Below are 23,661 nucleotides of genomic sequence, written 5' to 3'. Positions count from 1 at the left end.
GCTATGCAAATGAGGACTTGAAAATGAGTCAACAGGGATTGGTCAGATAGCTTTGACCAATGCAAGGAGACAGAAGCCCCAGTGGGCAATCAATGTAAACTATAGTCAGACACAGAACAATGGTTCCCTAACGAGCCCTCAATACACATTACTCTGAGTGTCAATACCTCCCTTAGCAGACAACAGGTGAGGTCATTAGCACACCTGACAAAAGGTGAATGGGGAGCCACCTTAGACAGCCCGTCTCCTCAGAACTTCCTGTAATGACCATATTAGGAGTTGACTTCCTGTTCAGAGAGCTCATGGCAAATGGGAATAAAAATCTTCATATTACAAGGGAGACATTATTCTTGAATATGACTGTCCCATTTGTAGTAGTCCAAACCATAGTGTCAGTGTTCACCACCCTCCTGGTCACCCTGCATCCATAACAGATGCAGGGTGACTTAAACATAAGAAAGCCACACAAGGCTGGACATAGTGCCTCCCAACCTCTTTAAAGGAATTTGGGGTCCACAACCCCCATGCCCAAAGTAACTCCTGTCACATTTCTCCCCTTTTCCAAACAGACTAACAGGGTATCTGACCTTCTGCCGGTCAGTGCCCTTGTTAGTCCAGCAGCCCACCCACAAAACAGAAACAGCAGTACAGCCTACCCAAAATAACTGGTTACCACATCTGGGTAGAAGAGAAATTTGTCCATGTCCAGGTGCCTCACCTTGGCTGTGTGGGGGGCTGGTAGACTGCCTTGGTGGGTTGCTGAGTGGGCAGAGACCAGCGGTACTCTGCCCTGGTGCCAGCGCTACCACAGAAGTAGCCTGTTTGGAGACGAGTTGTTGGAGGGGGAGACCGCCTGTCTCCCCTTTAGATACACCATCATGCTGCTGTGGGGGAAGACGGACTGTCTTCCCTTTGGCTAAACAGCCCTGTTGCTGGGGGTCAGGACCGACTGTCCCTACCCCCTGTGCTGTGAGTGCAGAGACCACGGTCCCATCTGCACTGTTGGGGGGCTTACTGTCTCCCCCTGGTAAGTTAAGCTGCTGCTGTGGGATGGAGACTGAGCTCCCAATTCCCAATAGCTCAATCTTCCGCTGGGGGACAGGACCAACTGTGTCTGCCCCCTGTAACTCAGCCTGCCGCTGGGGAATGGAGACTGGGCTCCCAATTCCCTGCACTTCACTCGGCTGCTGTGGGATGGAGACTGGGCTCCCAATTCCCAACAAATCAAACTGTCCATGGGGAGAGGGGGTAACAAGCTCCTCTCCCAAATATACTTCCAGCCCCTGGGGAGGGAGACCGACTGTCTCTGCTCCCAATACAGTGTCCTGTTGCTGGGGAAAGGAGACTAGGCTCTCTGTTTCCTGCAGGACACTCTGCTGCTGTGGGATGGAGACTGGGCTCCCAATTCCCAACAAATCAATCTGCTGCTGGGCGACAGGACCGACTGTCTCTGCCCCCTGTAACAGCCTGCCGCTGGAGAATGGAGACTGGGCTCCCAATTCCCAATAAATCAGGCTGCCGCTGGGGAATGGAGACTGGGTTCTCCTCTTCCCTTAACTGTACCTGCCGCTGGAGTTCCTCCCAACGTGCCAGCTGGCCTTCTCTCTCTGCCCTGTCTAGCAGAGTCCCGAACACTAAGTTCTTCACGAACCGCTTGGATCTCTCCAGTGGATTGGGTCCGAAGAAGTTCAGCCGTAACCACACCATACGGTCAGATTCTCTCAGAGAGTATCTGTACTCCACTGCTGGTTCCATCCTGTTGCTTTAAGGGTCGCTGTACTGAGACATGCTTTGCCCCCAACTTGTAAATCCACGGAATGGTGCCTCCTGTAGCTGTCCTTCTGGTTGTGAGAACGATCCCGCCGCTTGCCACCAATTGTTACGAACCTCAGCGTAAAAAGGAAGGAAACCGCCATTTAGTGGATGTACCACCTTTGCAGCTTGTACGAATTATCCCTGTAGCACACCAGTATACGAATAGTCATCCAAAGAGAGCCCCAAACAATCGAACGGTTTTCTGTATAATAAATCCCCCTCCAAAAACGAGACAAAGCTCCGAGTTGAGGTAACACAGGAACAACATCAACATTTATTGGAAGAACACAGCACACTTTTATACAGAATTTGGAACATCCTTCCCCCAACAACTGCTTTCCCATTGGTCAATTGCACAGTACCTGCAGTCCCCCATAAGGTCCTCTCCAGACATGCAAATGAGGGCTGGAAAATGAGTCAGTAGTGATTGGTCAGATAGCTTGACTAGGAGGGCTGCTATGCAAATGAGGACTTGAAAATGAGTCAACAGGGATTGGTCAGATAGCTTTGACCAATGCAAGGAGACAGAAGCCCCAGGGGGCAATCAATGTAAACTATAGTCAGACACAGAACAAAGGTTCCCAAACGAGCCCTCAATACACATTACTCTGAGTGTCAATACCTCCCTTAGCAGACAACAGGTGAGGTCATTTGCACACCTGACAAAAGGTGAATGGGGAGCCACCTTAGACAGCCCGTCTCCTCAGAACTTCCTGTAATGACCATATTAGGAGTTGACTTCCTGTTCAGAGAGCTCATGGCAAATGGGAACAAAAATCTTCATATTACAAGGGAGACATTATTCTTGAATATGACTGTCCCATTTGTAGTAGTCCAAACCATAGTGTCAGTGTTCACCACCCTCCTGGTCACCCTGCATCCATAACAGATGTAGGGGGACTTAAACATAAGAAAGCCACTCAAGGCTGGACATAGTGCCTCCCAACCTCTTTAAAGGAATTTGGGGTCCACAACCCCCATTCCCAAAGTGACTCCTGTCACAGTTCTTACAATGATTGCAAGCCTGTCAGGCTGGGATGCAGTGGTGGACATCCTCTCAGTGCCGGGAACATGGGGGTGAGAGGAAGCTCACCCTCCCATCAACATTCAGAAACAGGGTGATTCAGTTGTTGCTTGATGTTGGACTCCAATTTATCAACCGTGGCCTACATCAGTCATCCAGGAGGCACCAGGATCTTTGTTCCTCAAAAGGAAGCAGATTTGATCCTCTCTTGGACAAAACTTTACATTCTGGTACTGTCCACCCTTCACATACTTGGCATGGAAAATTGTCAGGTGGAATTTATCAGTAATCAGTGTCTGGATCCAGGGGAATGGACCCTTCATATGAGGGTCTGTCAAGCTCATTGCCACAAGTGACAAACACTAAATGTGGATCTCTTGCTGTCCAAGATTCAACAACAAACTGGACAGTTTTTTTTACCAGCGAACCTCAACAACCCCAGTAAAAGCTGTAAAAGTGTTGCTGTGTTTCCCACCCCTCGGTTGGACTACTTTTGGCCATCCAAGTTGTAAGGATTTAAAGAAGCCTGTATTCTGTATTGTATGCTCAGGAAAATGTTTTTTACTTACCAGTAAAATTAGCTTCTTGGAGTGCGGTACAAGACCATCCTTCTGTTCTGATGATCTCCCTTTTGCTTGCTACAAACCTGAGGCTAGCTTGAGTGTGAGGGGATATATGGGAGATGACCAAGCAGCTTTTTTGCCAGTGTCCAATCACCTTAAGACAGCTACATTTAACCAAGTTGTAAGAATTTAAAGAAACCTGTGTCCTGTACTGTACACCAGGGGATGGATTTTACTGGTATGAAAATAATATAAAAATTCTATTCTAGCTATATAGACCCCATGAGGCATTTACTAAACAATTGTAAAGCATCTGCAGAGCTCAGTCTAGCTGCCTCTAATAGCACCTGCATGTCTGTGTAATTCTGCTAAGTACTTGTTAAAGTTTCAGCTAGTACTTCTGTATTCAGCAATCACAAACTGGAACTAAGGCCTCCGCTGCGGGACTTTTTTTTTTTTTTTCACGTAGCGGATGACACTTGTGTCATCCGCTCCGTATGTCCGCATATCATCCCATCCGTTTGCGGATGATATACGGACATAATGTAAGTCTATGGGCATTGCGGATGTCAGCGGATGACACCGCTGACATCCGATTTTCCTTCCTTTCTGTTTTTTGAACGGATGAAAAAATAGGGTTCTGTTCCGTTCCAAAAAACGGAACAGAACTGAAAGGAAGAAAATCGAATGTCTGCGGATGGTCATCCGCTGACATCCGCAATGCCATAGACTTACATTATGTCCGCAAATCATCCGCAAAAAAATAGGATGATTTGTGGACATACGGAGCGGCCGTGTGAAAGAGGCCTAAAGGGAGCTTAGGGGTCTTCATGAAAGTTTTGCAACACTTTTTGCAAAGAATGTACAATTTGCTACATACTTGTTGCACAGACCTTTTAGCTCTTTTAACAGTAATAATATGACTCCGCAGATTGGCCTTTCTCAGTTGATGTTGACCAAACATAGCATCACTTGCTTGCCCCCCCCCTCCCCCTCCCCATCCCAGATCATTACCTTCCTGCAGCCCAGTTAGACCATCTCTATGTGAGAGAGGCAGTCTAGCCACCATGAGACTGGGAAATCCTCAGGGGAATGATTCTGTTTCCATCAGCTAATTTCCCTCTCCTTATAGTAGGTGTTTTATATTCTGCAATTGTTTGTACTTTTAAGATGCTTCTTCTTGAAATATATATTTTTCAGGTAAACTTCATGCTCTACTTTGCATTCACAGTGTCACTGCAGAACTGTAATTGAAAATGTTCACTAAAATTTTTTAAGGAAAAAAATTGCTTTTTAAACCAGGCAAAATTTAAAGTACTGCATGCAAATTTAACTTTTCACCTGTTTTGTTCTTACAGGCAGACGACTTACAGGCAAAAGACTTACAGGCAGATATGGGACAATTGCTGATTTCGGTAAAAAATACAGTGTAAAAATCATATAACGCGGGCGTGGTCTGGACATGGCCGGCTGAGGACGTCTTTCTGCTGAGCTCCGTGCCTTTCCTCCCCAGCCCGACTAAATTCAGCCTTGGCAGTGAGATATGCGGACGTCCAAGAAGAGGAAAACCAAGGGGACCTCTGGAGGAGCCGGGACATCGACGAAGTCGCGTCCCTCGGGGGAGATACAGCGCTTTTTTGTGGCTTCCCAACCCTCTTCTCCCGTGGGCAATATGGCGGCGGTGGAGAGCCCTGGGCCATCTGGCGGGAACGACATGGCGGCCTCCCCCGCGTCCTCAGCAGACACAGCTCTGACCACTCCTGCAGCCTTCCGCCCGTTGCCGACCGGCATGGTTCCATCGCTGGGCATGGACGAGGAATTGCGGACTATTTTACGTTCCCTGCCTAGCACGCGGGACATTGAATCTATTGTCGGCCGCCTGGAGGCCGCGCACCGGCGGGAGGTGCAACAAGTGCGGAAGGAGGTGCAACAGGTGGCGGACAGGGTGTCCTCCGGAGAAGCGGCGTTGTCCGCTATGGACGCTCGCCTTCTGGCTGTGGAGCGGACCCAGGCAGCACACAGGGACACTGCTATGGCCATGCAACTTCACATGGAGGACATGGAGGACCGCAGTCGGCGGAACAATGTCCGCCTTAAAGGGATTCCTGAAGCTACAGGACTGGAGGACTTGGCGGCATCCGTGACGGCGATCCTTGGCATTCTGTTGGGCGACTCTCTCCCCCCAAACCTGGAGTTCGATCGAATCCACCAGGCCCTGGGCCCCCGGTCACCGGATCCGGAACGCCCACGGGACGTTGTGTGCCGTTTCCACCGTTATTCGCACCGGGAGCTGGTGATACGGAAGGCCTGGGAGGCGCGCACAGTGGACTTTGATGGAGCACAGATCCGGATCCTCCCGGACCTCTCGAGGGCCACATTGTACCGGAGGGCGCTGCTTCGCCCTGTCCTGGACCTGACTCGCAGGGAGGGAGCCACCTACCGATGGGGATACCCGCTAGCCCTGACTGTCCGGAAGTCTAACACCTCATTCACCTTACGTTCCCCCTCGGACTTACCAGCCCTCTTTGCCTTCCTGGGGGTGCAGCCGGTGCAGGTCCCGGACTGGCTGGTACTCCTCCCGCGCCCGTCGGATCGCCGGGGCAGGAGCCCCGCTGGCGGTGATGCACCACTTCCTCCTCGACCACAGCGACAGCGGCAGCGCTCGAGTGCCTCGGAGGCTCCCAGGGAGGACTGAGCTTCTTCCACTACGGAACTGTGAGCTGTGTGAGTACTTATCCCCCCCCCGGTTTGGCCCCTGCCCCCTCCATCCCTTTCACGCGCTGCTGGTGCCCGACCTGCATTGACTTCCCACTGCCCCACTGGTGCTGTTTACCCGCCCCCCTCTTCGGTTTATCCACGAGGCGTTTTTTGCCCGAGCGCCCACACTGACCCCACCGCCTCAGGATGGCCTCCCCTGCCATGAACTGCCGGAGCCCTGTGGCGTGTGGTGCGCTCCGCGAACCAGTTGTAGCGGGAGCCTGGGGGTATCCCATCCCCCTCATCTGGACTGTTCTACCACTGCCTGCTCTGGCCCTCCCGCCGCCTCGTGACCCTGGGCTGAAGACCTCTGTGGGGGGGGGGTTCCCGTGGGATCCCGGGACCCCTTCACCTGCGATGGATAATGTCTCTGATGGACGGGGGGGGGGCGGCGGGTGGGGGAGCTGGGTGCTGGGATGGGGTCCGGGGTCCGCGCGGCGGCCGCGGGCTGCGCAGTGTTACTCAGGGTTCCTGGTTGTGGGGGGACTGTGGACGTATGCTTTACTCGGCTAGGCGGGGTGGGGTGTGTGGGGGGGGCGGGGGGGGGATGGTGGACTTTGGTGGACGCTGGGTCTTTACGTGTCTGTGGATTGTGGGGGGGGGGAGGGGGGATGCTATTGTTGCTGTTCCTTATATTGCAATTTAGAGTTTACATTTAAGTTTTGGTTTTTTGCTACCGTTTTGAATGTCTGTGGTCCTGGAGCGGCCCTCTGGGATGCCTTGTCTCGGGGCGGTCTCCGGGGTCTCTCCATGTGCTGCTTATCAGAGGCCTCCATGACGGCCCCCTTGACTGTTTTACTGCCTCTGTCTCCCTCTCTACGCTGCCATCTCCTGGTAATGGGCTGGGTGGGGGCCGGAGACAGCGGTTCGAACCGTGCCTGATCTACCCACTTCCCCACATAGGCCTGCACTTGTGTACCCCTACGGGTCTCTGAGTGCCTGGTGGCTTAGCTGCCTTTAGCTAGAGGGGGGTGGTACTTTCCCCGACCCCTCTCTCTTTCGTTTCCTCTCTTTCTCTTATCTGTCTGTCTCTCGTTGTCTTTTCCTATTGTCAGACCCATCTCCTCCCTGACCCCCCCCCCGCTCCCTTGGTGTTGTTCCCTCTTTCTCTTTCCCCTTGCCATGGACGAGCTCACTGTGGTCTCCCTTAATGCCAAGGGGCTCAATGTCCCGGAGAAGCGCAAGGTCCTTCTGAACGACCTGCATCGCCGGCGGGCTGATATCGCGTTTCTCCAGGAGACGCACTTTCGTACAGACCGTATTCAGAGACTGACTAATAGATTCTACCCTAATTCATATCACTCCACGCATGCGGCTGCCAAGTCGAGGGGGGTGTCCATTCTTGTGGCTGCCAGGGTGCCCTGGACCTGCCAGGACTCCCTGCTGGACCCCAATGGTCGCTACGTGTTCTTGCGAGGTACTGTTGGGGAGACTGTGGTGACGCTCGCGAGCGTCTATGCACCGAACGACGGACAGGACGTGTTCATCGCCTGGGTCCTCAAACGACTGGCCTCCTTCCAGATGGGACAGTTGATCTTGGGCGGCGACTTCAACGTCCCGCTGTCCCCGGGGTTGGATACCTCCTCCGGCAGCTCTTCGGTGTCCCACGCTGCCCGGAAGCGGATTCTTCGTGCTCTTCATGATTCGCAACTTGTCGACGTATGGAGGATGCAGCACAGTGGGGAGCGGGACTACTCCTTCTTCTCGCCACCCCGCAGGCTGTACTCCAGAATCGACTATTTCCTGATCCCGCATGGACAGCTTCACGCGGTGCTAAACTCCACGATCGACACGATGACCTTCTCCGACCACGCGCCAATCTCACTTGTATATAAACTGTCTGAAGGGACACGGGGTAGGACGCGCTTCTGGCGTCTAAGTGACTCCCTCCTCAACAACGAGGAAGTCCGGACGGACGTCCTGAAGGAACTTACTGAGTTCTTTCGCACCAACACAGCGGAAGACTGCGACAGGGGGATTATATGGGAGGCCCATAAAGCGGTCATTCGCGGGGTGCTTATGAAGCATGGGGCTCGGCTCAAGAAGCAGAGATCGCTACAGTTGCAGCGCCTCTTGGAGGCGATCCACAAATTGGAAACCTCCCATAAGCAACGTCTAGACAGGACGGAGGAACAGGAACTATTTGTACTACGTCGTCAGGCACAGGACCTTATGTTTTCCAGGGCCAAGGCGGATCTCCAGAGGGCACGCCATGCCTTTTACATGGAGGGGAACAAATGCGGGAGGCTGCTGGCAGCCTCGGTCAAGGCGCAAAGACTTGCGTCTTACGTACCCCGTATTCAGCCTCCGTCGGGGGGTGCGGCTACGTTGCCCGAGCAGATCGCGGGCGAATTTCGGAACTTCTATGCCTCCCTGTACAACCTCCCGGACCGTGGGGGAGCCTCGCCCGTTGTGGAGGACTACCTGGCCTCGGTGGACCTCCCGTCCCTGGGGGCTGAGGCCAGAGAGGAGCTGGAGGCCCCTATTACTTTGCTGGAGCTTCAGGCGGCGGTGGGCGCGTTGCAGGCTGGGAAGGCCCCGGGTCCTGATGGCTTTACCCTGCCTTACTACTCCACTTACATGGAAGTACTTGGGCCTCACTGGGTGACTTGGCTCAATTCGCTGGGCAGAGGGGAGTCGTCCTTCCCCCCCGACACGCTTAGAGCTCATATTTCAGTTTTGCCCAAGGACGGAAAGGACCCCTCTTGCTGTGGCAGCTACAGGCCCATTTCCCTGCTGAATGTGGATCTGAAGGTGTTTACAAAAATTCTGGCCAATCGCCTCAGCCAACATATGCCGCATTTGGTCCATTTGGATCAAGTGGGCTTTATTCCCTCTCGGGAGGCGAGGGACAACACCTCCAAGGTCCTGAGCCTTATCCACGCAGCCCGGACGTCAGGCACACCCTGCGTTCTACTTAATACGGACGCGGAGAAAGCATTTGACCGCGTCAACTGGCGGTTCATGCTTTCCACATTGAGGGCAATGGGCTTCGGTGACAAGTTGATGTCTTGGATAGGGCACATTTACTCCTGCCCATCGGCCCAAGTAAAGTGCAACGGGATACTTTCTAGCCCTTTTCACATTTCAAATGGCACCCGGCAGGGATGTCCCCTGTCCCCGTTGTTGTTCGCGCTCTCTCTAGAGCCGCTCTTGGGCAGAGTACGGGCCAATCCGGACATCTCGGGCATTCGGATTGGGGACTTGGAGTGTAAGGTGTCGGCCTACGCCGACGATATGCTCTTCTCCGTTTCGAACCCGGCGATCTCGGCACCCAACCTAATGAGGGAACTGGACCTGTACGGCCAGTGCTCCAATATGAAGGTGAACTTTCATAAATCCGAGGCTTTGGGGGTGGGCGTCCCGGCCCCCCTCATGACGCACTTGTCCTCTACGCTGCCCTTCAAGTGGACTCGGGGTGCCCTGACATACCTTGGGACCCAGATTTCATCGGATTTGTCCAAGATATACGAGTTGAATTTCCCTCCCCTCCTGGCCCGTATTCGTGGCCTGCTCCAGACCTGGAATGTCGGTCTTCATTCCTGGTTCGGACGGTGCAATTTAATAAAAATGATGATTCTCCCTAAGATCTTGTACCTACTGCACGCTTTGCCGGTGCGGATCCCGACCTCTTTTTTTACTCAAACCCACAGTGTATTTTTGAAATTCATCTGGGCTCAGGGGAGGCCTAGGCTATCTCGTGCCCAGCTGACTTTACCGAAACACTCGGGGGGCCTGGCCCTTCCGGACGTTGCTAAATATCATCTAGCGGTCCACCTAGGCCGGCTGATTGACTGGAGGAGACATAGCGAAGGCAAATTGTGGGTGCAGTTGGAGCGGGGGCAGTCGGTCGCTTCCCTGGAGGGTCTGCCATGGATCAGGGGGGACCTGCCACGGGACCTTCGAGAACACCCGACGATAGGCGTGACGCTTGCGACAGTTCGTCGCGCTTTATCCCACCCCTCCATTTCCACACAGACGTCCCCGCTTTACCCGGTTCTGGGGAACCCGGAGTTCTCCCCGGGGCTGAAGGAAGCGGCATTTCGCGGACTGATGTCCCGGGGCGTTTCCCAAGCCACTCACTTCCTCAGGGGGTCTCGGTGGCCAACGATAGAGGAGCTGATGTCGCCTAACGGCCCCTTTGTGCTGGGGTTCTGGCATGCAGCCCAAGTACACCACTACCTTCGCTCCCTGCCGGATCCATCTTCTTTCTCCAGAGATCTCACTCTGTTTGAGGAATACTGCGTGGGGAGCGGGAACCTACCGGGCACGCTGTCTAAATCGTACAGCCTGCTGATCTCCCCGGGGGAAGACTATGTCCTGCCGGGGCTGGTCAAGTGGGAACGGGATCTACGGCTGCACCTTACTCCGGCGCAGCGCCTCAAGGTGTATACCCTGGCTTTGAAGACTCCGACCTGCGCGAAATTGCAGGAGTTAAATTATAAAATTCTCACCCGGTGGTATCGGGTCCCCTCTCTTTTGGGCAAATTCTACCCCGGCACGTCGAACCTCTGCTGGCGGTGCCAGGGTGAAGTAGGCACCATGCTCCATGTCTTTTGGTCCTGTCCTCGAATACGCCCCTTTTGGCGGGATGTCCGGGCCCTTTTGGGGGAATTGTCGGATCGGGAGATCCCGGATACCCCGGAATTCTTCCTGCTCCAGGTTTCCCCTATGCCTATCTCGAAGTGCAAAAAATCAATTATCCCTCATGTTCTGAGTGCCGCGAAGGCTTGCATTCCGGTACTTTGGAAGACGACAGGAGTACCGACTATTGGGGACTGTATGCGCAGGATGGAGGATATAAACAGGATGGAGGACCTCACCCTCACGAGGCAGCATCGCAGGGAACGATATACTCAGATTTGGGGTTTCTGGAATGCCTTTGTGCTATCCGACAAGGGCAGGTCTCTGATTTGCGGTTGATTATTGCTCCGGGTGTGCCCGTGGGTTCGTCCATGCGGGGAGTTTCCCCATCTGGCCCTCTCACCCCCCTTCCCCCCCCCTTGTCCTTTTTCTCGTCCTCTTTCCTCCATTATCCCTTCTTGTGGTATTTGTTTGTGGTCCCGTCCGGGACCCCGTTCTCTTTCTCTTTTTCCTTTTCTTTCTCTTAGAAAAAAGTAGGGAGCGGCGGTTGGGAACGGTTCTTCCTTTCTCATATAATACGGTTTCCTCGCATAGTTGTGTGGGGCCTGGTCATTCATGGCTTAGGGTGGAGGTGCCCACACCTTCCCCGAATCTAGGGTTGGTTATTGGATTATATCGGGTCATCCTGTGTATTTCGATGTGATGTTATTGTTCACCTATCTGTGTTATGCAATTTCAGTTACAAATATCTGTATGGAACGTGTTTCAGCTTGTTTCTCAACTGTAGTTCCTTTTCTAAAATAAAATATTTGAAAAAAAAAAAAATCATATAACGCACATTGCAGTGTATATTAACAAATGCTAAGGCTCTGTACAGAGAGGAATTTTTTAACCTTAAGTCTTGAAGATCATCATATTTAGCAGGCAAACCCTATTAGAGAACATTTATTACAGAGCTCAGTCTAATTGTTTCTAAGAGCATCCAATTGACAGCAGGATTCTGCTAAATACTTGTTAAAGCAACAAACTTTTTGAAATTTATAAAAACATTTTTTATTGTTTTAATACATTTTACAATTATTGTTTTAATACATTTTACATCTAATAGCAGAACCGGTCATAGGGAGAGAGAGAGGGGGTGAGAGAGAGAGAGAGAGGGGGCTGAGAGAGAGGGGTAAGAGGGGGTGAGAAAGATAGGAGGTGAAAAAGAGAGGGAAGAGAGGGGAGTAAGAGAGAGAGAAGGGGTGAGGGAGAGGGGAGAGAGGGGTGTGAGAGAGAGAGGAGGTGAGAGAGATCGGAGGTGAAAAAGAGAGGGGAGTGAGAGAAAGAGAGGGGGGTGAGAGAGAGGAGGTGAATAAGAGGGGAGTGAGAGAAAAAGAGAGGAGGCTGAGAGAGAGAGGGTGAGTGAGAGAGTTGGGGTAAGAGAGGGGGTTAGAGAGAGAGAGAGGGGGTATTCAATATGCTTGCTACACACAATCATGGCCCCAGGCTGGTCTCTCCTAGGCTCAGGCAGCCAGGATCTACAGCTGCTGTGACATTTAAATCTGCCACCTTCACTAAAAGCCCTTTCATGGCAGCATGTGCAAGTCAGGTAGAGTGTGAGGCGGCGCAGATTTAGCAGGAATAGGACAGATGCAGCCTCCTCCGTCCTGTTTGTACACACTGTACTGGGCACTGCCAATCGGATCGCCTCGTGCCCATGTGCCCCGCACACCTGTGTACACTAGGTGATACACTGGATGGTACTAGTGCAAGGGGTGATTAGGGTATGCCCAGGCACACCTGGCAACCCCCTTGCGCACGCCTATGACTCCAGGAGATGGATTTTAATGGTATGTCAAAAATTCTATTCTAGGTAATCAGACCCCATTGGAAGGAATTTACTAAACATTTATAAAGCATCTGCAGAGCTTGGCCTAGCTACCTCTAATAGCATCTGAATGTCTGTGGAATTCTGCTAAGTACTTGTTAAAGCTACAGCTAGCATTTCTAGATTCAGCAATCACAAACAGGAACTAAAGGGAGCTTAGGGGTCCTTATGAAAGCTTTTCAACACTTTTTACAAAGAATGTAATATTCGCTGCATACTTACACAGACCTTTTTAGCTCTTCTAATGTACTGCAAACAGTTTGCTGTAGACAAGCAGACTAAGGACGTGGATTACTGGAACCATGTCCTGTGGTCTGATGAGACCAAGATAAACATATTTGGTTCAGATGGTGTCAAGCATGTGTGGCGGCAACCAGGTGAGAAGTATAAAGACAGGTGTGTCCTTCTCAATCTTCTTATAGCCTAGGCCATCTTTATGTACAGAGCAAAAATTCTTTTTTTCAGATCCACAGAGAGTTCTTTGCCATGAGGTGCCATGTTTAATTTCCAGTGACCAGTATGAGAGAGTGAGAGCGATAACACCAAATTTAACACACCTGCTCCCCATTCACACCTGAGACCTTGTAATACTAACGAGTCACATGACACTGGGGAGGGGAAATGGCTAATTGGACCCAATTTGGACATTTGCACTTGGGGTGTACTCACTTTTGTTGCCAGCAGTTTAGACATTAATGGCTGTGTGTTGAGTTATTTTGAGGGGACAGAACATTTACTATTCTATCTATCTATCTATCTATCTATCTATCTATCTATCTATCTATCTATCTATCTATCTATCTATCTATCTATCTATCTATCTATCTATCTATCTATCTATCTATCTATCTATCTATCTATCTATCTATCTATCTATCTATCTATCTATCTATCTATCTATCTATCTATCTATCTATCTATCTATCTATCTATCTATCTATCTATCTATCTATCTATCTATCTATCTATCTATCTATCTATCTATCCTGCTCAAAAAAATTAAAGGAACTCTTTGAAAACACATCAGATCTCAATGGAGATACATATCATGTTTGATATCTATACTGATATGGACTAGGTAATGTGTTAGGAACAAAAGTATGCCAAATCGTTTGATGAAAATGAAAATTATTAACCTACAGAGGGCTGAATTCAAAGACACCATGAAAATCAAAGTGCAAAAATGATGCAACAGGCTAGTCCATTTTGCTGAAATTTCATTGCAGCAATTCAAAATGGTACTCTGTAGTTTTTATGGCCCCCACGTGCTTGTATGCATGCCTGGCAACATTGGGGTATGCTCCTAATGAGGCGATGGATGGTTTGCTAGCAGGGCCGGACTGACCATTGGGCACAGCGGGCATATGCCCGGTGGGCCACCGAGGCCTCCGCTCCGAGTCCAGCGCCAGGCGCATTATAATGGAAGACAGTGTCCGCCGTCCGGCCGTTGCCTGCCTCTCCGCGGCCGATTCCGCGGAGTCTGAGGGCCGCCGCCGCATTACCGCAATCTGGCCAAACCCCGCCGGCCGCCACTGTCCCCGACTGCCCGGGCCCCGCATTACGGCACTCTGGCCGCCCGCCGCTATCCCCGACTCCCCACTCCTAACTTTGCTCAGCTGGCAGCCGGCTCCGCAGCGGCATCCAGGCTCCAGCGTAGCTCAGGAGGGGGTGGAGTCGGTGGGTGGACCGTCCGTGTGACTGTGAAGTGAAGTGAAGGCCGGGGGTGGAGCTAGAGGCCGGCGGGGACCCCATGCTGCCTTGTTGTCACAGGAAGAAGCGGGAAGTGAGCAGTCGCCGTCGCCGCAGACAGACACTGACAGTGTGTCTGAGTCTGAGACAGTGACTGTCTGAACTTAAGTGAGTCAGAGTGTGGAGGAGTCGTCAGTGTCAAGTTAGTGCCTGCCCTGGAGCTGCATTAACACCACCACCCACGACCAGGACAGGAGCCAAGGCCTCAACAACAGGTAAGGAAAGAATGGCAGCAGGCCAGCAGCACAATTTAAAAACACAGACTCCCACTGCCATACCTCTGCCTCATCCCATCCCTCCCACTGCCATACCTCTGCCTCATCCCATCCCTCCCACTGCCATACCTCTGCCTCATCCCATCCCTCCCACTGCCATACCTCTGCCTCATCCCATCCCTCCCACTGCCATACCTCTGCCTCATCCCATCCCTCCCACTGCCATACCTCTGCCTCATCCCATCTCTCCCACCGCCATACCTCTGCCTGATCCCATCTCTCCCAATGCCATACCTCTGCCTCATCCCATCTCTCCCAATGCCATACCTCTGCCTCATCCCATCTCTCCCAATGCCATACCTCTGCCTGATCCCATCTTTCCCACCACCATACCTCTGCCTCATCCCATCTCTCCCACCGCCATACCTCTGCCTGATCCCATCTCTCCCACCGCCATACCTCTGCCTCATCCCATCTCTTCCAATGCCATACCTCTGCCTCATCCCATCCCTCCCACTGCCATACCTCTGCCTCATCCCATCCCTCCCACTGCCATACCTCTGCCTCATCCCATCCCTCCCACTGCCATACCTCTGCCTCATCCCATCCCTCCCACTGCCATACCTCTGCCTCATCCCATCCCTCCCACTGCCATACCTCTGCCTCATCCCATCTCTCCCACCGCCATACCTCTGCCTGATCCCATCTCTCCCAATGCCATACCTCTGCCTCATCCCATCTCTCCCAATGCCATACCTCTGCCTCATCCCATCTCTCCCAATGCCATACCTCTGCCTGATCCCATCTTTCCCACCGCCATACCTCTGCCTCATCCCATCTCTCCCACCGCCATACCTCTGCCTGATCCCATCTCTCCCACCGCCATACCTCTGCCTCATCCCATCTCTTCCAATGCCATACCTCTGCCTCATCCCATCTCTCCCAATGCCATACCTCTGCCTCATCCCATCTCTCCCAATGCCATACCTCTGCCTGATCCCATCTTTCCCACCGCCATACCTCTGCCTCATCCCATCTCTCCCACTGCCATACCTCTGCCTGATCCCATCTCTCCCACCGCCATACCTCTGCCTCATCCCATCTCTCCCAATGCCATACCTCTGCCTGATCCCATCTTTCCCACCGCCATACCTCTGCCTCATCCCATCTCTCCCACCGCCATACCTCTGCCTGATCCCATCTCTCCCACCGCCATACCTCTGCCTCATCCCATCTCTTCCAATGCCATACCTCTGCCTGATCCCATCTCTCCCACTGCCATACCTCTGCCTGATCCCATCTCTCCCACCGCCATACCTCTGCCTCATCCCATCTCTCCCAATGCCATACCTCTGCCTGATCCCATCCCTCCCACCGCCATACCTCTGCCTCATCCCATCTCTCCCAATGCCATACCTCTGCCTCATCCCATCTCTTCCAATGCCATACCTCTGCCTGATCCCATCTCTCCCAATGCCATACCTCTGCCTGATCCCATCCCTCCCACCGCCATACCTCTGCCTGATCCCATCCCTCCCACCGCCATACCTCTGCCTGATCCCATGCCTCCCACCGCCATACCTCTGTCTGATCCCATCCCTCCCACCGCCATACCTCTGCCTGATCCCATCCCTCCCACTGCCATACCTCTGCCTGATCCCATCCCTCCCACCGCCATACCTCTGCCTCATCCCATCCCTCCCACTGCCATACCTCTGCCTCATCCCATCCCTCCCACTGCCATACCTCTGCCTCATCCCATCTCTCCCACCGCCATACCTCTGCCTGATCCCATCTCTCCCAATGCCATACCTCTGCCTCATCCCATCTCTCCCAATGCCATACCTCTGCCTCATCCCATCTCTCCCAATGCCATACCTCTGCCTGATCCCATCTTTCCCACCGCCATACCTCTGCCTCATCCCATCTCTCCCACCGCCATACCTCTGCCTGATCCCATCTCTCCCACCGCCATACCTCTGCCTCATCCCATCTCTTCCAATGCCATACCTCTGCCTCATCCCATCTCTCCCAATGCCATACCTCTGCCTCATCCCATCTCTCCCAATGCCATACCTCTGCCTGATCCCATCCCTCCCACCGCCATACCTCTGCCTCATCCCATCTCTCCCACCGCCATACCTCTGCCTGATCCCATCTCTCCCACTGCCATACCTCTGCCTGATCCCATCTCTCCCACTGCCATACCTCTGCCTCATCCCATCTCTCCCAATGCCATACCTCTGCCTGATCCCATCCCTCCCACCGCCATACCTCTGCCTGATCCCATCTCTCCCACCGCCATACCTCTGCCTCATCCCATCTCTCCCAATGCCATACCTCTGCCTGATCCCATCTTTCCCACCGCCATACCTCTGCCTCATCCCATCTCTCCCACCGCCATACCTCTGCCTGATCCCATCTCTCCCACCGCCATACCTCTGCCTGATCCCATCTCTCCCACCGCCATACCTCTGCCTCATCCCATCTCTCCCACCGCCATACCTCTGCCTCATCCCATCTCTCCCAATGCCATACCTCTGCCTGATCCCATCCCTCCCACCGCCATACCTCTGCCTGATCCCATCTCTCCCACCGCCATACCTCTGCCTCATCCCATCTCTCCCAATGCCATACCTCTGCCTCATCCCATCTCTTCCAATGCCATACCTCTGCCTGATCCCATCTCTCCCAATGCCATACCTCTGCCTGATCCCATCCCTCCCACCGCCATACCTCTGCCTGATCCCATCCCTCCCACCGCCATACCTCTGCCTGATCCCATACCTCTGCCTGATCCCATCCCTCCCACTGCCATACCTCTGCCTGATCCCATCCCTCCCACCGCCATACCTCTGCCTGATCCCATCTCTCCCACCGCCATACCTCTGCCTGATCCCATCCCTCCCACCGCCATACCTCTGCCTGATCCCATCTCTCCCACCGCCATACCTCTGCCGGATCCCATCTCTCCCACCGCCATCCCTCTGTCTGATCTCTCCCCCCCTCCCATGAGGCAGTGGTGATGGGGGGGATAGGGATGACATCAGTAGCGGTGGGGATAAGGATGACATTAGTGGCAGTGGTGATGAGCATAGGGATGACATCAGTGGCAGACATTGTCATTCCTATCCCCACCACCACTGTCACTGATGTTATTCCTATCCTTACCACCACTGCCACTGATGTCACCCCTATCCTCATCATTCCCACTGATATCATCCCTATCCTCAACACCACCACTGATGTTATCGCTATCCCCACCACCACCGCCACTGATGTCATCCCTATCCCCACCACTGCCACTGATGTCATCCCAATCCCCACTACCACTGATGTCATTCTTATTCCCACTGCCACTGATGTAACCCCTATCCCCACCACCACTGCCACTGTTGTCACCCCTATCCCCACCACCACGGATGTCACCCCTATCCCCACCACCACTGCCACTGATGTCACCTCTATCCCCACCACCACTGCCACTGATGTCACCCCTATCCCCCACCACCACTGATGTCACCCCTATCCCCACCACCACTGCCACTGATGTAACCCCTATCCCCACCACCACTGCCACTGCTGTCACCCCTATCCCCACCACCACGGATGTCACCCCTATCCCCACCACCACCACCACGGATGTCACCCCTATCCCCACCACCACTGCCACGGATGTCACCCCTATCCCCACCACCACTGCCACGGATGTCACCCCTATCCCCACCACCACTGCCACGGATGTCCCCCCTATCCCCCACCACCACTGATGTCACCCCTATCCCCACCACCACTGCCACTGATATCCCAATCCTCACTACCACTGATGTAACCCCTATTTCCACCACCACTGCCACTGATGTCACCCCTATCCCCCACCACCACTGATGTCACCCCTATCCCCACCACCACTGCCACTGATGTCATCCCAATCCCCACTACCACTGCCACTGATGTCATCCCAATCCCCACTGCCACTGATGTCATCCCAATTCCCACTACCACTGCCACTGATGTCATTCCTATTCCCACTGCTACTGATGTCATCCTTATCCCTACCACCACTGCTACTGATGTCATCCCTATCCCACCACCACCACTACTAATGTCATCCCTATCCCACCACCACCACTACTGATGTCATCTCTATCCCCTATCTTTTATATTTTACCCAAAAATTGGGTAATATATTTTTAATGTACCCTAAAATTACCTGTTATCTCTTAGCCTGGGTTCACACCAAATGCGGACTGCATCTAAATAGCAACCCGTCCATGCAAACAGATTGCGGAGTGTATGTTAGGTTAACGACACCCCGCAATCGGTTTTCAAAACACAGTGCGATTTGCAGAATCGGATCGCATGGGTGTGCAGGTTAAATATAACTAAAAAACAGAGAAACTGGTAGTTGTTCATCATTGGTCATTTTGTTTAAAAAAAAAAAAAATGGGCTGCTCAGCCTAAAATGCCCGGGCCTATTTTTTGTCCCAGTCCGGGCCTGTTTGCTAGGGTATTTCCCCCCGATCTTGACCAGGGCATCACTAACCCTCTAAACAGACTGAGGTGCAGCCTGGCTGCGTCGGAGGGACCAAAACATAATGTCCCAGAGGTGTTCTATTGGATTTAGGTCAGGCAAGTGTGGGGGCCATTCAATGGAATCAATTCTTTCATCCTCCAGGAACTGGCTGCATACTCTTTCCACATGAGGCCAGGCATTGTTGTACACCAGGAGGAACCCAGAACCCACTGCACCAGCATAGGCTCTGACAATGGGTCCAAGGATTTCATCCTAGCCTTGTTTAGGCTGTAGAGGCTCCCCTCACAATGCACCCAGAAAACCATGGTCCCCCTCACAAAGCAGCAATAACATGGCTCAACTCACAGGCAGCAAAAATAACATGGCCCCCCTCACAATACACCCATAAAACCATGGCCCCCCTCACAAAGTAGCAATAACATGCCCCCCCTCACAAAGTAGCAATAATAACATGACCCCCTCACAAAATAGCAATAATAACATGCCCCCCCCTCACAATGCACCCAGAAAACCATGGCCCCCTTCACAAAGCAGCAATAACATGCCCCCCTCACAATGTACACACAAAACCATGGCCCCATAACATCACTGTGCTGAATCTTACATTGTCTGATGTCCTTGTGGATGATTACATGTAAAAGTGCATGAATCCTCATCTCAATATCCACACAGATCACTGCTCTAGCCGCCTCTGCCACCGCCGCTGCCTCTTCTGTATATAATGGCAAAAAACTTCTAGTTACGCTTTTCAAAAATGGCGCTTAGCACTGCCTAGCATCGCGTCATTTCCTGTTTTGAAATAACGCGATGCTAACTAACTGACGACTAGGAATGCTGCCATACATCTCCCCGGATCCCGTGCGCTGCAGGATATGACGTACCTCGCTGTGGCGCCGGAAGAGGAAGAAACATGCATACACCAAAGCAATAAGGTAAACAGCAAGGAAAAAAAAATGCCCAATGTTGTTTTTACTTGCAGGATTGGAGCGATATATATAAAGATGCAGATATGGGTGAAACTCCCCTTTAAGGATTTAGAGAAGATTTGTAAAGAAGAGTGGGCCAAAATCCCTCCTGAGATGTGTGCAAACCTGGTCACTAGTGTAAGGGATTAGCTCGGTGGCGGGTGTGGATGACCCCTTGGGGGGTGCGTTTTCCCAGAGAGGTAGCCGACAAGTGCTTGCAAACAAACAGTGTGGTTTATTAAATGGTGTTTTCTTCACCAGGCTGTATGCAGCAAAACATCCAAAATAAAATAAAACAGAAAATAAATCCTTGCCTCTGTGGGCGGCTACCTTCTCACAACTGGAACCTGCCTAAGTCTCTGTCTCCAACCTACCGTCGGGCAGACTTCCTTGTCCTCCAGCGGACACTCAATAGTCCTTTTATAATAGCTTCACAGGGCAACACAGTCCTTTGTTTCTTTCACAACAACAGTTCGTCTTCTCACCTTTGAGACGTATTCACCCTTGGTTACCGTCCCGGGCACACATCACTCCGGGGGGTCTTCTCCCAGGCCCACACATCCTGTCGGGAGGCACACGCTGACTGTCCTCCTGCTCCCAGCCCACATGGCTTCAGGACACAGCTTCTGGAGGCAGCAAACAATAGGACTTTCTCTGAACAAATTATAGAGCCTTAACTCCCTCATTCTGAACAGGTGAAGGCCTTTCAACTTCCTGCTGGCTAGCTCTGTAGCCAACACCCTAAATTAATTAATGGACTTTCTAAGCAGGTGGGAATGTGTCTCCTCTCAGTGACTACATTCCCAGATTTACCTGACTTCCTGTCACATACCCCCCCCTCTTGTTTCAACCCTAGGGTTGGGACACATATTTCCAGGCACGCATGTGTCAGGCACTGCTGACTCACTGATAAGCCTCCTATTATCCTCAAGCTTCCGGATGAAACTGTTTTGTCATCTTCATTGACGGATTTCTCATAAATGCCACACAGTTTGTCTCTCATCTCATATACACATTCTTCAACTGCATTTTTGGCATCATTTTGCTCCTTCTCGTTTCTGTCATCTTCATTGACAGCTTTCTCATAAATGTCAGACAGCTTGTCCCTCATAACCGTCTGTCCAATCCACCATGGAGGACCGTGATCCATAGGCAACTCAATTGGGCTAGTCTTAAGGTCTTCAACATTCTTAAGACGCCTCTCTCTGCAATCCATAAATGTTTTCCACAAAACTTTGAGAACCTTTGCTTCACTAAGCTTTGTTCCAAGTAGGGACTCTTGACATCCCTCTGTGACTTGAGTTGCCTCTCCATACAGCTGTACACAATCATTGACTTTTTGTTGTAAAAGGGAATGATCTTCCTTCTTGAGCTTTGCTTGCTCTAAGATGCTGTGCAGAGGATTTTCCAATTGAGACAACAGGCTGTCACACATTTCTTCAAAGTGACCCCTGTTCCTTTTCCCAGAGATATCAATATCATTCAAACATTTCATATTCATAGGCAGATCTGAAGCATTTGCACTCATCAACTTCTTAAACTTTTCGCCCTCCTGAGCGAGTCGCAGTAAAGGCCTACTATTTGATTTGATATTCAGTTTATATTTCTTGCCAAACTCTTCACAGAAGTAGCCAACCAGAACATCATCAACTTTCCTTCCACCAACATAGGGGTTAAAGGCAACAACACAGTTGAACCCAGCGATCTGGGTGGTATCCATTATAGACCTCCTCTCTGCATCAGTGAAGAAGCATGGAACTGCAACACATTCTTTTACAGGTTTCTTCAATGCACTTTCTGCTGAACTATTTGACCGCTCAAGGTCACCTAGTTCCTTTTCTCTATCTGAATTCCACATGGAATGTATCTCAAGATCACGATCAAATTTCTGCCACCTGTCTTTCACCAGTTCCATTTTGGAAATATTCCCTGAAAGGCACTTGAACTTAATTTGCTTCACGTTTTCATCAACAGCCTTAGTTTTCTCCACTAGGTGGCGTTTGCTTTTTTCTCCCAGATTTATATCACTTGCTTTAGTTTTCTCCGCTTTAGTTTTCTCCACTAGGTTTTCAGCCTGAACTGAGAAAACATCACATTTCTTACACAGCTCCTTTGTTTGCTGAAGTTTTTGAAGGAACGGTTTATTCCACAGGGGTGATTCAAGCCACATGTCATCACATTTCTGAGGCTCACTCAGGACAGACCCCAAAACACTGATCCTTTTAAAAACTGCATCAGGCACACTATCCCCTCTTTGGGACAGATCCTCTGTTGCCTGTAATTCCTCTTCCAGTTCCTGCAACGGAATCTTCATCTCTTCTACTTGCTGTTCTAAGACTCGCTTAGACTTTTCTAGCTCCTGAACGCTTTTCACAACATCATCCTTGGAGCGGACCAAATCTTCCATTTCTGTACACAGCTGTTGGTTAACTCTTTCTAGTTCAACTTTACACTCTAGAGCTTCCTCCAAGGAGCGAGCCAAGAACAGGGCTTTGCTCTCGTTATCACGCGCCTCCGCTTCTGCGCGGTCGCGTTCTTCTGCATATTTTGCAGACACAGTCTTCTCTTCACCAAGCATCTGATCAAACTTCTTTTTCACATCTTCAACACACTGTAATGAACCAACGCTTTCTTCCATGCGTTTTTTCATATCCGCTATCTGAGCTTGCAATGTTGCGACTTGCTCTGATAGGTTTTTCTTTGCTTCCGCCTCCTCTTTTAATTGTTCCAGGAAGCCATTTTTCTCATCTTCCATTTGTTTGAGCTTTGTGCTAAAACTCAGCCTTTGACACCTCTCTTCCTGTAAGAGTTCCTGCGTGTCTTGCAGCTGCGATTCCAAGATAGAAAAATCTTCCGCAATTTCTCTAGATTTGCTGTCTGCTTGAGAAAGCTGATTTGTAACATTGTCCAACTCAACCTGCAGTCGGTTTGCCTTCTCTGACAGCTTAGCACACAATCGGTCACCTTCTGACACCTTCACTTGCGATTCCAGAAGCTGTGCCTCTACTTTTTCCCTCTTATGTTCACAATCTCCTTTTCCCTGCATAAGAGCCTTCACCTCATTGGCTAGCATCTGGGAATAAGAATGTAATTCTGCCACACAGGCTTCTTTCTCCTTTAACTGCTGCTGGACACGTTGGGCTTCCCCTTTCCAACTTTCACAGTCCGCACGCCATTCATTTACCACATTGCTCAAAGTAGTGAGCTCATACACAGTACTCAGTAATTTAGCCTCTCTTTCACTTTTCTCGTTGTCGCTGAGAGACAATGTCGTTTTCAGAGCGACATTCTGTTCCTGCGACTCCTGCAGGTCTATTTTTGTAACTTCCAAACACTGAAGACTTTTTTCCAGCTGATTACGCAACTCCAACATTTCACACATGCTTTGCTTCTGCAAAGTCTGAATTTCACTTTCCTTTTCCATGAGGATGGTATCTTTCTCCATTATAGTCTCTCTGCGTTTTTGCAACTCGACCAAAAGAAGAGCAGTGGATTCTTCCCACTGTAACACATGAGACTTGAGTAGTTCATTCATTTCCTGCAAGTTTCTATGCTCCATTTTAAGCAATTCCAAGGCTTGTT

The 23,661-nt window shown here is 51.4% G+C and overlaps 1 protein-coding gene across 1 annotated transcript in view; it reads left to right on the top strand.

Moving 5' to 3' along the window:
* LOC309548977 (apolipoprotein L6-like) overlaps positions 1 to 23,661 on the top strand; it is a 125,631-nt gene that overhangs the window by 33,178 nt on the left and 68,792 nt on the right. The window contains 1 exon segment of the mRNA XM_082248912.1: positions 4,776 to 4,817. Coding sequence (XP_082105038.1) covers positions 4,776 to 4,817 — 42 coding nt within the window.

The sequence above is a fragment of the Pelophylax lessonae genome (genome assembly GCF_965119305.1).
Source record: "Pelophylax lessonae genome assembly, chromosome: 3".
Lineage (NCBI taxonomy): Eukaryota > Metazoa > Chordata > Amphibia > Anura > Ranidae > Pelophylax > Pelophylax lessonae.
This window is presented reverse-complemented; position numbering and strand designations above follow the sequence as displayed.